We start from the raw sequence: 16,845 nt of genomic DNA on the forward strand, positions 1-16,845 counted from the left end.
AGTCCTGGTGAGGAAATAGAAATAAAATAGTGTGAAGCATGTTAAATAAGCAACTGGTTACACAGATGCACTTTCCTGCTGGAAGGCTGAAGGGCATTATCATGATAATCTTCTAACTAATCATCTATTTTCAGGTTAAAATCTTAGACCTCATCTTATAAACAGAAAGAGGTTAATTTGAAACAAAACTATACATAGCACTCTCCATATATGTTGAAATATACTTAAATTTTCTATTTATTATTAAGTATGGTTCCTACTGAAACACAATGGGAAAGAGAATCTTTTGTTTTTAAATCACAACTTCTATTCAGTGAAAGACTGTGATGTTGCTTTCTTAAAAAAGCAAAAACAGAGCTGTTCACTGCCAATATATATTAATATTATGCATTTACATAGTACTGTAAAGTAACATCAATTTGTCACAATGCAAAAGGTAGTCGTGCATCCATAAGGCAGAGAAATTATGATGTTTTAAAAATATATGCACAAAATACTATCAACTAAATAAGTGATTGAACTTTAATAAAAATATAAGCACTTATTCTGCAATACTAGTTAATTTTGCAACAATCCATATGGATAAAAATGAGCACTGTAAAAGTTTGTGGGATTAAGACCCTGAAACTAACCTGACTGCTCCAGGAATCAGACATTAATCAGGTTGTTTCAAGTATTGTAGTAAACAAATCATGAAGACCAAAAAGGAAGTGACTGTATTTTTACTGTGATTTTTAAATATTATTTAAAAATCAGTTTACCTCTTTTTAAAACAGAAGCAGAATTGAAAGTGGCCCAAACCTTAATTTTCTACCACAAACCAGAAGAAATAGTAGCACTTGGGACAAGACAGGCTGAAAATGCAAACTCAAGTCCAGGATATAAAGCAGTTCCCCAAAAGTTATATAGGAAAGGAAAAATAAATCTATTTAATATGGATAGATTTTCTGTTCACCCTTCTCAAGATGATGGATAAATTTATGCATGTGGATTCATATGCACCTTCTAAACAGTGCTAGTTATTCCTGTCAATGTAATTTTGGATGGTCTCATTATCAGTATATATATTGAATATTTTTTGTGAATTCCATTTAATTGTCAGCTGAAATGACACCTTGAACTAATGAACTTTTTTGGTTAAAGGGGAACAAATTTGATGATTCAGTAGTAGGCCAGAACTATTTAGTAGAATCTTTTGACATCATTCACTGATTTTCTTCTGTTTCACATAAACAGTACTTCAGTTACAAGTACTGAAGAGCCTGATTTTGCCAGCAGGCAGAAGTCAATGGAAATATTTGCAGAGTAATGTGCTACTCAGTGGCATATCAAGCCAAGGCTGCATGCAGGGCAAACCCTGTGGGACAGTGGGATGGGACATGATTCCAAAATTAAAAGGCAGGGGGGATTCAGATTCTGCGAGCAGGGTGGCACAGGGTATGGGTTATGAGAGCGGGGGTACAGCAGGTGGGAAGGGGAGGTCTGAGAGTGGGATTGGGTGTAGGGTGCAGATTCTGAGAACTAAAGGAGAGGGGTAGAGGGAGGTATGGGTCTGAGAGTAGGGGCTGGGAGGAAGGGAGACATTTTAACCCAGCCAGGAATTTCTGGGTTAAGCTGTTAACCCAGCCCTGCTGAGTTGTTGCTGGTGCATATCCTCTGCCTGCTCCAGTTCTATTACTCTTGAGGCAACAGGAGCTGGGAACTGTTTCAGAGTTCCTGGCATGAAAATGTTGCTGGGGCAAGAACTCTGTGCAGGTGGGGGGCTATTCTGCTGCCAGGGTGGGTGTTGCTCTTGTGCACCCCTACTAACACTACTGGTACTACTCAACGTGATTAAGACATATTGACACCAAATGTATAATCTTTTTAGGACTTTTACCTATTTCGTCTTTTCTCATGTCCTTCATTTTATCCACAGTGAGATTCTTCTCCTCCAGCTTTGTGAGGACTGATGGTGGAAGCACTGAAAATTGCCGCAGAGGGCTAACCCAGCCCCACAGACGCTTGTCGATAACTTTGCTGAGATTCAGTAGTCGGTAGGTCATTGCAGGCCATCGTTTCCGAAGAGCAATCTCAAAAAGGGCTCGAACAATACGAGCTGCATTCTAGATAGTAAAACATGGAGTAAGGGAAGAATGTTATAGTCAGTCAAACCCTTTTCACACGATATACCAAATGTGCTAGGGCTCAGATTCAGCAGACTGTAACAAAATAAAAAAATTAAAACTGTCCTCATCTTTATCCAGTGGAATCATGAAAGTACAATTATACAATTATCTAAGGTACAGTCCAGGTGTGCCACAAGCTTCCTGTTCCAGGTTTTGATCACAGGCAAATTAGCACTAAGTGGTTTTATACTTGCCAAGTCACAATGACTTTCCAACTAAATTGACTCCAATTAAAAAAAAATATTTCTGATTTGCAACAGTTGCAAACTCCAGTTGGAATTTCAAAATGAAGCTGTACTCTTTTAAGCAGGTTCCCAGGTAATAATCTATATGTTTATTTATATGGTGATGGGATGAATGTTTTGCAGGACAATTTCTGCCCTCTTACACTTCTGCAAATGAGTTGTTTGTGAAGTAGGGTTGCTTGGGTGTAACTGGGGGGGGAAATTGGTTTTCCAATTGAGAAACTAGTGAGGGACATAGAACTGGTAGGACCTTTCTGGTCACCAAATCCAGTTCTCTGCTATTACCAGCAATCAAGTTGTGAAACCCCTTTCATAAATTTACCAAGCTCCATCTTAAAACTAGTTAGGGATTTTGTCCCCACTGTTGCCACAGATATAGCAATTATATTGACCACTCATTTACAAGAATAGGATCCTTCTCTCATTTTTTTGACTCTTGCATTCTAAAGCTACTTTGACACTAAAGCAATCATCAATAGCCCTTCTACTGAGAAAGAAAGAACTTTCTATCAGAGTCAATGTTTAGAATAGAAGAGCACTTTCAAAATTTCTGTTTCTCAGTTACTGTCCTTCTGAAAGTTAAATTAATATATTTATATATTATGCTTCTGAGCACTGGACAGTGCCACCTGCTTTAACATACTAAAATTGAGACAGACAATTAATTAAGAAAAAAGATTGAGACAACATCCTTAAAAAGAAGATCTTCTGTGAGCGCTACAATATTTATGGAGTGCATAATGACCTCCAGTTACTTAATTTAACTCCATATGTGCTATAAAATCTGAACACCCGGAAGGATGTTAAGGTGGCATGAAAATCTGACTACAAAATATGCATATATACTTTTGAATATTTAACCCTCATCATTGTCATTATGGGAATCAGGACTTCTTTTATTTTTCCCCCAAAGTGGTCTGTGAAGATCTGGAAGAACAATAATAATGATCAACCTGGTACATTCCATTGGCTAAGATTCATACACCTCAGCTGGCTGAAACATAAATCTTTATAACATACCATATATTATTAATATTGCTAAATATCTTGGACTCTCTGTGATTGTCCCTCTTATGCATTTAGCTCTTTCAGGGTCCACAGATCAAAGAGATATCTAATTTTGGGAAGTTAAGAGGCACCCTCGACTTCCTGCACAATGAAGCAACAGCACTCTGCTCTAGATTTTTAATGTTGTTAGATCCCACGTGATGCTCAAACTTCCCAACAAGCTGATATCCAGTGGGCACCGAAATAAGCCATTAAACAACTGTGTGATCTGTTTTGCCATGGTATAGGTGTTATCTCAGTTTAAATTATACATAATGGGCTATAACAGGGGGTGTAAACTGGAAATCCACATACCCCTGGGGGTACTTGGAAAGGTGCTACAGGGTATGTGCAGGTGGGCAGGGACAGAGTGCCATCACCCACCACTCCATGCCACTGCCTCCCAGGAGCAGGGCTGTGGGGGAGGCAAGGGCAGTGGCTCCCCTCTGCAGGCCACACAAGCACTGCCTGGCTGGTTGGACACACATCCACCGCCCCACACTACTGTCGCATGCAAGTCACCCCATCCCTTGTTCCATGTCTGGTTGCTACCGCCACCCCCCACCCTGCTCTACGTCTGGCCACTGCCACCCCCCTACTCAGATCTGCGTCTGGCCGCTGCCATGAGAAGGGGTACACTCTTTTAAAAAAGGTTGAAAACCTTGGGCTTTTACAATGTAAAAGGAAGTTCTAGCTTAAACATGAAAGCAATGGCCTCCTAAGTTAGGTATTTTAAAATTCTTTTCCACATAAAAAGAGTATACCATCCTAAAGTATCAAAAAGTAGAGCTCAGATTTTCAAGCCAGTTTGCACCAAAATGCACAGAGATATGAAATTCAAGGCCAACATACTTAATGTATGGACAGTGACACAGCAACTAAGTTTGGCACCCGGGGAAAAGCCAGCAGCAGCAGCCCACCCTCACCCTGCACACAGATCCGGGGGCACATGCCCCCATACTTGCCTGGGAGTGCACGCAGTGGTGGGAGCTGCTTTTCCCCCATCCCTGAGCCCCCCAAAAACAAGCTACTCGTGGCTCTGTCTCATGTTCCACCCTGGCTGGGCAGCGCCTGTTGGTGCCCCTTTAGTTCGGTGCCTGGGGAGGTTGCCCCACTTGCCCCCCCTTTACTACAGCACTGTGTATGGACATTTTAGAGAATGACAAGATGTGGGGATAAGGAGACAAATCAATAGATATTACAGATTTTGCTTTTTTTTACCTGGGCAACATACGCAGAGTCTGAAATAAGAGAGAAACTGTCCATCTCCCCTCTGCTAATGTATGTTTGAAGGAGGATATTTATCTTCCCATAACTGTTTTCCACACCGCCAGGAGCAGAAAGTTCACAGAAATTGCTCAGTAAGGTTTCCAGCTCCTCTGTTTCTTCTTCTCTTACCTAAAACACAATTAATAAATTATGAAGAGGCTGAAGTAACTTTATAAAAACTTTCATACTGAAATTAACTTTCCATTATTTCTTAGTTACATTATTTTTCAACAGTCCCTAGTTTTAAGCTAAATAAAAAAAAATCCAAACCAAAAAAGCCAGTCTTTCATACTGCAGCTAACAGAACATAATTGAAGCTATCTTAATAGTGACACAATTACTTTTTATTATTCATCACCATCTATTAAGGTTGCCATTGACACACAAGAATTTGATATGCCACAAAAATTGAATCTTCTGACCCTACCATCCTCTATCTCTGATGAGATTTCATTTTTTATTTGACCAGAGTAAAACCTCTGTCCATCTGGATTAGACAGTCTTGAATTAACATTAAATGCATTCATTACAGTTATATAGTTGGCATGTGGCATAATACATTCTTAACTCAAAACTGTGAAGTACTATGATTCATGGTATTAAAGTTTTCACTGTTAATAAGATTAAGTCTTAATACAAGTAAAGAAATATTCATATGTACGGTTTGAATAATGCATAGCATTTTATATTCTCACTGATGACCCTCATACTGCAAAACACAGCATAAATCTACATATTCTTTGATTTACTGATAGTCCGTTAGTGTAAAACTTATTGAAAGAGGGTAAATGTTTGGTTCATGCAGGAAATCAGCTGGGAGCCATTTTCATTAGGGCCTGACTAATATCTAGAGGACTCAGAGAATAGGTTTCAAAGCCCCACATCACAGCTGACCATCTGGCATGTGGAGGAACCTTATGCCTTATCTTCAACAACATGTTTGGTAAAATGACCTGTTCTTGAACTCAGCATTAGTACAGCTCCTCTGGTGATAGTGAAACAACTAATTCTAAGACAGCATATAAAATATTTGAAATAATACACAGGTATGTGTCCAATATATACGCATATAAAAAAAGTATGTCACACTAAGGGGTATATTCTTAGTTAGTAAGAATATTCTCTTTTGCTAGTCTGCTCTCACTATCGTTGTTGGGAGCTGTACAACTGACACATCACAATGCATTGAAAACTATAGCACAAGTAATGCAGTTTCCTTGTGCCTTCTTGTGCTTGGATCAAGCTTACTACTGGGCAATACTTGAAGGATCATTATTCATTTAAAAAACACACATTTCAATTTGAAAATTTTATAACTACTGATAGAAAAATAACTCCTAAGATGCTATAATGAAAATGATTAAACAAATACATTTTTTTCTGAAGGAAAAAAAGATGGGAGCTCTTACAGAGAAAGCAAAAATGAGGGCTGGTTGCTGACCTGAGTACATTTGTGTTCTTACTTCTCTAGCATGGATAAAAAATCCTTTTACACCTGAATTCATAGATTTTAAGACCAGGTATGGAGATTCACATTGCACGGTCTGGCATATATGTATATGTCAAAAAATTTCACCCAGTGGTTCCTACATCACTTCTATCTGTGTTGTAGGTACATGTTCTAGAAAGAGATGAACTCATTTGTTGAGTTTTAGATAAGGAACCCCTGTGGCTATTTTGAAATGTGCAGGGGCTTAATACACATGATGGTAATGTGATACTGGAACATTCTAATAACAATGATAAATCAAGTCTGCTCCAATGTGTTCTAATTAGAAAGTTAACGAGCACATCTATAGGCACCCCAAGTGATCTTCCAAACCCTAGATATTTATCATTCCAATGGTCACTTACTCTGATTTTTAGAACACTGGGGGCAGGTGGGGACATAGTAAAACCCTTATAAAAAAAATTAAAAGAATCTTTAAAGAAAATATATTCCTAGCCAAATAGTTTAAAGCTGAACCATTATTCCAGTTTAAATACAAGTAACTTGAATGATAGCATGTATAGGATGTGTCAGGTATTCATGCTGGGAAAACATTCTATGCTTGTGCCTAACATTTATAAAAACTATTGGATAAGGTCTATTTCCATGAAAATGCTTAGCCGTATGAAGTGATGCAGTCTTACCTTGATCTGTTCAAATTCCTCAGCTTTAGATACTATAGCAAGAATATCACCTTCTGTTTTATGAGCATCAAAAAGTTCATTGAAAGTCTGTAAAAATAAATGTATGCACTTATGACTTAATGTTAATAAAAGAAATATAAGACCTAGCAACTTAAAATTAAAAATGGTTCTGACCTTAGCAATTAATCAGATAATTACTAAACAACTACCAAGGTTTTTTAAAAGCAAATGGGTTTTTTAGGTTGACACAGCTCGATAGAGACCATTTTTCTTGTTTCAATTTAGACAACCAAAATCCTTTGTCCCTTTTGAAAATCTTGGCTGGGATATGTCTGATTATATGATGACACTAAATCGTTAACATTTTTAGTGGTACAATACTGTAGTATTTATGCAGGACATGTCCTGTCAGCTACAATTAAGAACACAGACAGATTTTAAACTCTGGTGCAGAATGAATAACAGTCTTGTACCTACACATTCACAGACATGTAGTTATATGTGTTTCAGTGCACTATGCTTGCCTTAATTGCTGATAAATTCTACCACATGAATGACAGTGTGGTAGGATAGTCACACAAACAGACATTTTCTTACTAGGGAACTCTATATAGAAGTTCTGTCACCTGCATATATTTACATCTGCTGGTGACAGACATCTAAAGGCAGACAGTCATCTAAAGAAAAGGCATAAAAATACAAATGACATCTAAAACCAAATTTGGTCAAAGCAATGTTTCTAACCTACACTTATTTCCATATACTTAAGTTATTTCCTTCTTTCTTTGTCTTTTCCTTTTTTGGTAACCATGATTTGAAAATGATACCGATGTTAAGTCAGCTACATAACCTATAATACCCTTTAGGCTAGGGACAGAAATTACACATAAACTGGTTTAAGTGATCAGAAACTGGTTTAAACCTGTAACAGAAAAAGAAGTGCACATAACTCAATTTCAAAATAGCAGAAACTGGTTTAAGATAAACCTGGTTGAATGTAGCATCAGACTTAACTGATTTGGGTCACACTGGTTTATGGAACTTCTGCCCCAGTCCCCTTCTTCACTTAAGTTAAATCAGAGTCCCCCAGCACCCCAGCATGCTTTTCAGCCTTAGGCTGGCTGGGCTGTCTGCTCCAGAGAACAAGACTGGCCTTGCCACTCTCTTCCCTGGTGGGGGACTGCAGCGTCTGCCAGGCTGCCCCCTGCCCCACTCCTCCCTCGCTGCTCACTGCTCAAGCAGGGATCCCCCCTTCCCACCCCTCTCCCATGGCAGAGACTCTAGAGGCACAGACCCCAGCCAGCACGTGGCCATGGCCTTCCCACAGGCAAGCTAATGCTGACAGGTGTCTGTGTGTGTGTTGCCAATTTCACTGGAACAAAAGCAGACAAAAAAGTGCCCACTTAGGTCTAGAAGCCAGTGGCTTGCAAATGCAAAGGCAGCCTGCAGATGAGAAGAGCTTGAAACTCATGAGAGAGATGCATTTGTTTTCTTTTGTAGGGCTCGATGGCCTGATAAGGTTTGCATTCTGATAAGCTCTCTACTGGCTTTCTTGCTTCAAAGCCTGCAATCTGTCAGTGCTCAACAGGAAACAGAGGTGTGAGAAATGACCTGGTTTGCAATGAATGAGACCTGTGAGTGCCATCAGTTTGCTGCAGACAGTATGAAGAAGCAGGTAGAGGGAGACTGAAAAGCTCAGTATCATCAACAGATTCATGCACTTCACATGCTCCCTGACACCCCACCCTTGCCTCAGAGTGTTAGCCAGGAGCTGGGGTCTGGCAACACTCCCCACCCCTTGAGCAGCGAGCAGGGGAAAAGCCTGGTGAGGGCTGCTTCTGCCTCCACCTCCAGGCAGACCCTGGCTGGGGATTGTGCAGGCCAGAGTGTCGGTTTAAACCTGACCCGAATCATAGCATGTGCCAGGGCTTGGTCACACCCCTCTCAGTTCAGCACTGTGGAATGGAAGGGAGAGCTCACTCTAGTGCCCCCTGGCTTCTAGCCTGAGCCACTGCAGGTATGTGCCTGCATTTCCTGATTTAAAAGTGAACTTCTATCCACTTGCAAGTAAGTTCAATATCTGTAGGCTAGATTAACTTGAAAAGATTGAATCATTTCAGGCTCGGGCTTTTTGAATGTTCCCTAGCCCTGATGATTATTTTGTGTAAAGACTTAAGAAGAGGAAGGTGTACCAAAAGTAGAATAGTACCTCAATGGTATTATATTTAATATAGTAATGGCTGGCAGTTCTTCCTAAATCTGTTGAAGAAAAAAAACCAGTCCTCTCTTCAAAACGAATCATCCGGGCTTTGTCTAGCTTTCTGCTGACTTCAATCACCAGTTGTTCTCTGTGCTTCTCTAGTGTTGAATCCATCTAGAGACCAAGCACAAAAAATCAGAAATGAATAATGTATTTCACTGAGTTAACTCAGTTCTTATAAGAGACAGAAACACAATGCAGCTGGAAAACAGAGAAAATAAAGTCATAACTGCCAAATGAAGAATTAGTTGAATGCTTATTAACAAGTGTTATATAGACATTAAGTCCAAAAAATCTTGATCTATATAAATAAAATGAATAAATACAGGCAACTGGAATCTATATCGGTTCATCCTCAAGTTATACTACATTACAATCTACAAATTTAGAAAATTCTTGCTGGATACTTACAAATATGGATGACTATATGATAACATTGTTATATTTATTTATTAAAACCTAATAATAAATTTTTCAGCTACTGGACATCCCTATTAAAAGGTAGAGTGCACAATTTATTAATAACTGAAATAATTTTATTTCAAAACTTAACCCTGCTGATCAAACAAAGGATCTAGTTGCTCAAATATGGATTTAATTTCTAAAAACGTTGAGAATAGGGGTGCTTGAAATCCCTGAAATATGTATTTTCCATTAAAAAAAAGAAATCAATATAACACATACAAGGGACCACTGCAAAAAGCAAGATCATAAAAGAAAAATAAAAGCTACAGTTGCTTACTGAATGATATAACTTCATTTTTTAAAATAACTTAGCAGGGTTTGGAATCATCACTATCATGTTATATTATTACAGATATTTCCTAGTTTCCTATTTATGAGGACATTTTTGTTGAGGATATATATACCCTGTGTGATTTGATATGAAGACAGCTTATTATCATTTTCTGGAGCTGAATAAACTCCAGATCTCAAGGCTGAAACAGATATTGAGAATAAAGTGTGCAGTACGTTAGTTGGAATGTCTAGTTAGACTCTTACTCCATGCATGTTATCTACTGCACTTGAAGTATACAGGTAGTTCCACTAACTTCAGCAAAAATACTACACCTATAAAATAACGTACTTAATTTAAATGATTTATAGTCATAAGTTGCCAATTTTATAAAAATCTGGTATAAACTGAGGGCCCAGCTCACTAATATTGTGGCCTGATCATAGTAGGTGCCATGTTTGTGCTGATTGTGATGCCCCACCCCCTCCAATGGGCTGAGGAGGTAGGTTTAGGGCCAGGTTTAATTGCAATAGCAGAGGCCTTGCTCCCAAGGCCTCTAATCACTGCTGAAGCAGCACAGGGAAGGGAGGAAGGGGTTGCAAAAGGGACAGGGGGAGGAAAGAGCTTGGGGATTGGGTAGAGGAGTAGCTGCTTGCTCCTCTGGGTAGGAAAACTGGGGTGCAGGGGTTAGGGGGCACCTGGAGGCTGCCTTGGCAGACAGCCCTGGCTTCACGTAGGGTTAGGACTGTTTTCTCCTTTGTACATAGGTTCTCTGCCCCCATTCCCAGTCCCCCAGTTTTCCTGCCCAGAGGAGCAAACAGCCCCCAGCTCTCTCCATCCCTGTCCCTTTTGCACCCCTCCCTGCACCCCCTGGGCTACTAGGCTTTAGCTGCTGTCAGGGGAATGCTTTCCCTAGCCTGCAGTAGCCACCTTGTTGCAACAAAATGCCATGATATTGTTGCTTGCTGGAGAACTCTCCCGCAAGCAACTATATTGTGGCATTCCGTTGCAAATAGCATTTTTTGGTGAAAATCGCTTAATTTCATGATTTTCACGAAAAATGCAAAACCGTTATTTAAACCAGGCCCTACTTATAGAAATGACAGGAAGGACAAGTCTCTACCACCTCTGAATGGTGCCATGGAGCAGCTCATAAACTGTGTTTTAAGCAGGCTAATTAGATGCTGCACTAAGTGTGACTATATTTCATTTTCTTTGGGGTGTAGCATGTGCTTTACTATAGCACTTACCAGGGTCCAAATACCATGATGGTGTAGAAATGTCACAAATGTCCTCTCACAAACCAAACAATGGTCTGGGGATATGCAAGGTTTTCTTGCATTTATTTCACTGATATGTGTGGTCTTGTTGAAAAACCCATGTTGTGCTATATCCATTCATGTTACAGTTATTACTGTAACAGTTTGGATTATGTTATGGCATCTGTATTTCGTGATTTATGATTTTGGATGTGGTTTAAGCCAAGAAGGTGAAGAATACATACTTAAGGACAACTGTCACTCCCAGACACAGGCAGAAGAAGACATAATAAATGGGGGGGCAGCCAGGACATTGTCTGTTTGCAATGGGGAAATTGACTCCTCTCGAGCAAAGGCATCTGAGAGAAATGGCCCTTTAGCCAGGGGAATTCCAAGTGCTTCAGGGAGACCAGAAATTTCTGGAGGATTCTGACTCTTGAGCAAATAGAATAATGCTCATGGAGGGAGGTAGTTAAAGCCTATCTATGATAAAATCATGGTATTTGGATTTTTTTTCTTGGGCTAGAGAAGCCCAAGCAGCCAGGGCTGGTAGAATCAGAAGGAAGGTTGATCTCTAAAAACCCTGGTAGGTCTCTCAGGATGGGTAGGGTGTAGCCAGACGAGAGGGTAAGAACATTTACTCATCCTGCTCTTTTGTATTGAAAGTTATGGTCAGTTTTGCTCATATGATTCTTTTCTCCTACATACTAAATCCTTTTCTTGTTTTGTCTCATTACTGGCTGCCTGTGGAAAAAGTGATCTTTTGGTGACTGATATTCCAGACAAGCCCACCCTCCAGAAAAGGGGACCTAAAATTTCTTTCACAACCCAAAGGGGAGGCTACCTGAAGCTGACGGAAATTCCACTGCTGCAGCTGTGGGGTTAGGTATAAGGGCAGTTGAGCAGAGGATTGTGGGGATAAGGAGTTATCCCAGGGCAACCTTGGTCTGTTCCTTGAAAGCAGCAATGGGACAATGGGGAGAAACTCAGGGTTCTGGGGGTGTACCAGACAGGTGTGCGACACTGACTACCAAATATTAAGTCTGATAAGACTTCAACAGGCAATAAGCTACAGAAACATAGGAAGTGACATATCTCTACCTCTGGCTAGCTCTCACACCCCTGGGGCAGTGTCCTGGTGGCTCCTGAAGGCTTTGTTGCTTCTTGTCCTGAACTGAGGAAAAGAATGGCTGGGTAATTGATTCCTGGTTTTGGCTGTGGCTGCTTGCTCTGAGCTGGAAGATGCATCTGGTTGCTTCCTCACATCTGGGGAACAGCCTAGCTGTTGAGCTTGTACTGGAGTGTTCAGTACTAGTTACACCTGTCTCTTCTGTGGCTGGAGGAGTCCTGGCTGCCTCTCCCTAGTTACAAGTTGCAACCCCTTCTGATCAGAGAAAGAGACTAAGGCTCCAAAGGCCCATGTTGTCAAGCAGAATTACTCAATTGGTGGGTTACAGTCCCTTGGAGGGGTAGGGGTATGTGTGCGCCCGCGCGACATGCACATGCATGTGTATAGGGGGGAGGGGGTCACAAAAAGAAATTAGGGTGAGAAATACTGAAATTTTTACTAGAAACTAAAGCAACACCACCCCCCCAACCAAATCTTACTCTCTTCAATCTTATGTGCTTTTGGCCAATCTCTTGGAATATTCACATAGATTATTTAGGTTTATAATCCATATGTTTTCCTATTTTTATAGTGAATGAAAAGGGCTTGCAAAACATTTTTTTAAAATTGAATGCAGACTTATTAACCTGGAAAGGTCAAGAAACATTGTCCTAGAGCTCTGTCTCCATGGTTAGAGTCCTAGCAGGTCTTTATGGTTCAGAATCCTGCAGGGTTATAAGAGAGTTCTGCCTAGAAGGGACCTTTACCATGGCTCTCCAAACCAGAATGTCATTTCCAAGGCAATAGCAGCAGCAATTTAGAAAGTTTTAAACAAAAGTCTGTCACCTAGTACTGGAAACTAAACACAGTTGGGATATTCATTTGCATAAAGGTAAGAATGCATAGAAGGTTTCAGCATCAGGGTGTTAATCTGTAGAAGTCTCAGTTTCATTTTGTACTGACTTCTGAAGGATATATTCAAACTTAAAATAAGAGAAAAAAATTAAATCTTAAATGAGAGTTGACAAGCTGCTGAAAAGTTTGACTAGCATCTTAGGCCACCTCTTCCCTGTTTTCCCAAAAGTAGGCTCTTCTCTCCAGAATAAAGGCAGTATGTTGTTACGTATGCTGCTTTCCCTAGTGACAAGGGAGGAAGAGGCTTAGCACTCTCCAACATTTTCAAGCATTACAAACAAATATACATATGTACATATATATCCTTTATAAGGACAAAAAAGCCCAGCTTAGCTGTTGGAAAAGGAAGCTGTGATAGCACAAGAAAAGGATTGGTAAGAATCAATGGATTTTTTTTTTTTTATATAAACCCATTTAAAACAAATATGAACAAACATTTTGTGTTCAGCAGTTTGGTCATATTTACTCACTATCTTACCCCACCCAGCCCACTTAATGTAAATTATGGCATTCTTCTTTTAGCTGAAGGAAGCGAAGCTCAGAGAATATCCTCGTTACTGGGAAACATGCTGAAAATCGGAGAACAGATGCTAATCAATGCGGAGGAACTCGATTAGCCAAAGAATTAAGATTTGCATATTCACAGAATGGTTATTGACAATATGCATAGATCATGTCTCAGCTCAGTTCAGATTCAAGTGAGGTATAGAGCAGCATACTCCCAAGAGCACAGAGAAACATCCTGAACTTTCTGATTCACAGCAACGGCATGCTTGTTGCTGTATCTTTAAATGGATTACATGCTAGTCCTCAGATTACTGCGTAAGAGAATTACAGGAACAGACAGAGCACTGGTAGATCTTCAGGGATGGCATTTCCTTGGAGCGGGCAAAAATCTGGAAAATGACTGTGGACTGAAGAATAACAATTCACTTGTTTTATTGTTTACTGTAAATTGTTCTTGGTAATGGTTTGCTAACTTTATAATTGGGAATTACCAAAACTATTTACATTAATTATCCAAAATATTTTAAATCACAAGATAATTTGCAGAGATTTCTACAAAGATAGGCTATATCATTCTTTAGCAAATGATAGTATGCAATATCACTTTAGATTGGGAGTGTCAAACTCATCCAGTCCATGTACGAGGCTGGTAAATGAGCTGGATCAGGCCCATGGACTTCTTTCCAAGGATAATTGATCCGGTGGCTGCTCCATTGCTCTGTACCACATGGATCCCAAAGTGGCTGGAATGGATGCTGCATACGGCAGTCTAGCTGGAGCAGCAGCTGTGATGAACACAGTGGCCACCCCAGCTGCACTACGTTGCATGAGGCACCAGCTCCAGCCAGTCTGAGACCCATGCTGCCTGCAAGCATTAGATGTTTGACACCTGCACTTTAGATAATGTTTTCCTTTAACCTGTTGGTGTGATACAAATAGAAGTGAAATATGAAAGTTTATTAAAAAGTTTGGGGTGACTGCATTAAGCAAGCCTCTCAAGGAGGGCCAATAAAGTGTTTAAAACATGCCACATGACAGTATTTTGAGATCTATGGTCTATGATTTATTAAGGATCATTGATAATTTCACGAACACTCTCTACTTATTGATATCTAAAAGGACTATGCCTAACATTGTAGCCTCTTCATACAGATACATAGCTACCATTTAAAAAGCATATCTTCAGAAAACTGTTTTCTCCATTTTTCTTCCCATCAGTGTATGTTCACCTCCTGCCTATCACATTACCCTTGTAGAAGGTGCTAGTAGAGCATGTCCAGCAGAGTATAGAGATTATCTGTAAATTGTGAAACCCTCCAAAAAAGTAAAAATAATGAATTCATCTATGAAAAAATATCTCTCTAACTGTGCTTTGATTTATTCCAAAGGGGAAAAGAATTTCTAAAAGTGACATCAAAGGAATAAAAACATGAAAATGACTGGATACCAAGAACAAAGATTTAAAACTGATTTATTGTGTTAACCTGTTAAATGAGCAAGTACGTTATCTGATAATTTATGATACCCCATTTGATAAAACCTTCTAAAACAAATACTCTGCACAAGAAAAAAAAATACTGCGTACAAACGAAAGCTATGGTTTCAAGAAGACTTGAGTGTATCACTCATGTCTGGTTTGCAGTATTGAAATGCTGACAGCAAATAAACAATGAAAGTTGTTTTGATAAAAAATATAAAAAAATAGTACTGTGTGTTAATGGCTAGTTTAGCTGTTGGCAGTATTTTTGTATGGTGGCATAAAAAATGTTTTCAATTAAAAAGACTATTCAGAGGAGAACTTTAAATTTACTTTTATATAAAATACCCCCAAAACTCTGCTATAAAAATATATTTTCCTTCTCAAAACTTAAAAACAATTGCTGATGTCAGGTAAGACAGAAATGGCAAATATTTATCCTCACATCAGGAAAGGATTACAGAACAAGAAAGCAGGTTAGATTTTTTTAAATGCATTTTCTACCTGATAAGCCTTGTGACTGATGCCATATACTAATGGATTTGCTCTCATCCGTACATAAAGATAAGTGTAGCTTATCCACTTTACTGCTTCCTCCACATTAGTTACTGTTCCAAGAGCAATCTGTAAATAGGAGAGATCAAATTAAAAAAACTGAAGTAAATACAAGCATAAAGTTCATAACATATTTAATTCAGGGCTTTAGGACTAAACTATGAAAACCGTTAGTTTTCTAATTTAAGTTACAATACTCATAAAATCATCTTTTTGAAACATCTAACATCTGCATTCAGAAGCACCTATTTATTACCCTGGTGATAATGTCAGTACCTTCTTAGACAGCAAGTTCCAAATACTTAAGCACTTTCTTCCCTACTGTTTGTAATTTTGTAAAATAAAAGGACCAGACCATGCAGACTTTTACACCCCAATAATCTGAATAAGGCGTGACAATTTAAAACGAAGTTTATATTTTATTTTTTAATGTTTATAAGCAACATAAACTTGCTTTCTTTTCTGCTGTCAACATAGGAACGTTTAAATGAGATATTTACAACCTGATCTAAACTGGTTAATCTGTTTAAAATATGTTTTAGAAAACATATTAAAAGGTGAAAACGTTCTGATAATAGACAACTGATAGTGTAGGAAATGGATAAGTAGACTTGATTTACCAATCAAATAATACTGGTACGTAAGACTTTTTTTTGAAGATGGCTCCATATTTTATATTTTTTAAGTAGTTTTTGGCTTGCCTTTTATCTTTGAAGAGTCACATGCACAAGGCATCTGGCATACTGCTGGCACATGAAAAAATGACTGAAGCTTGAGTGGGTTATTTTATATATTTATACAGATTATTGATGCACCTGTATTGAAATAATATCTCACTAAGACTCATCAAGTACATTGACATATTTCCATCGGTTGTAGTCATGGAAAGCAATGGTTGTTTTGCTGTTTATTGTAACTGCTAATTTGAGCTCATTGGGAAGATTCAAGACCTTTATCACAGATGAACATACCTTTTTGCATATTATGTTTTCCTATGGTCATACTGTTTAACAAACTCTTTAATAAAAAATTGTGAGCAATTACTACTAGTTAAAAGATTAATGACTTTTATAGCCTTTTAGTTTCAAATACATTTACTTTGTTACACAGATTTAAAAAAAATACATGCAACTTAATTTTAAATTTTAAGATCTATGCATGTACAT

At 38.8% G+C, this 16,845-nt stretch overlaps 1 protein-coding gene across 3 annotated transcripts in view; it reads right to left on the reverse strand.

Annotated features, from left to right (window-relative positions):
* ASCC3 (activating signal cointegrator 1 complex subunit 3) overlaps positions 1–16,845 on the reverse strand; it is a 560,200-nt gene that overhangs the window by 151,291 nt on the left and 392,064 nt on the right. For all 3 annotated transcript variants that reach the window (XM_090037230.1, XM_090037224.1, XM_090037218.1), the window contains 5 exons: positions 15,629–15,748; positions 9,072–9,236; positions 6,863–6,949; positions 4,682–4,858; positions 1,880–2,105 (listed from right to left, as the gene is read on the reverse strand). In XM_090037230.1, coding sequence (XP_089893356.1) covers positions 1,880–2,105; positions 4,682–4,858; positions 6,863–6,949; positions 9,072–9,236; positions 15,629–15,748 — 775 coding nt within the window. The remainder of the gene's footprint in view (positions 1–1,879; positions 2,106–4,681; positions 4,859–6,862; positions 6,950–9,071; positions 9,237–15,628; positions 15,749–16,845) is intronic.

Source organism: Crocodylus siamensis, chromosome 1, assembly GCF_052110815.1.
Source record: "Crocodylus siamensis isolate JL-2025a chromosome 1, ASM5211081v1, whole genome shotgun sequence".
NCBI classification, from domain to species: Eukaryota; Metazoa; Chordata; order Crocodylia; family Crocodylidae; genus Crocodylus; species Crocodylus siamensis.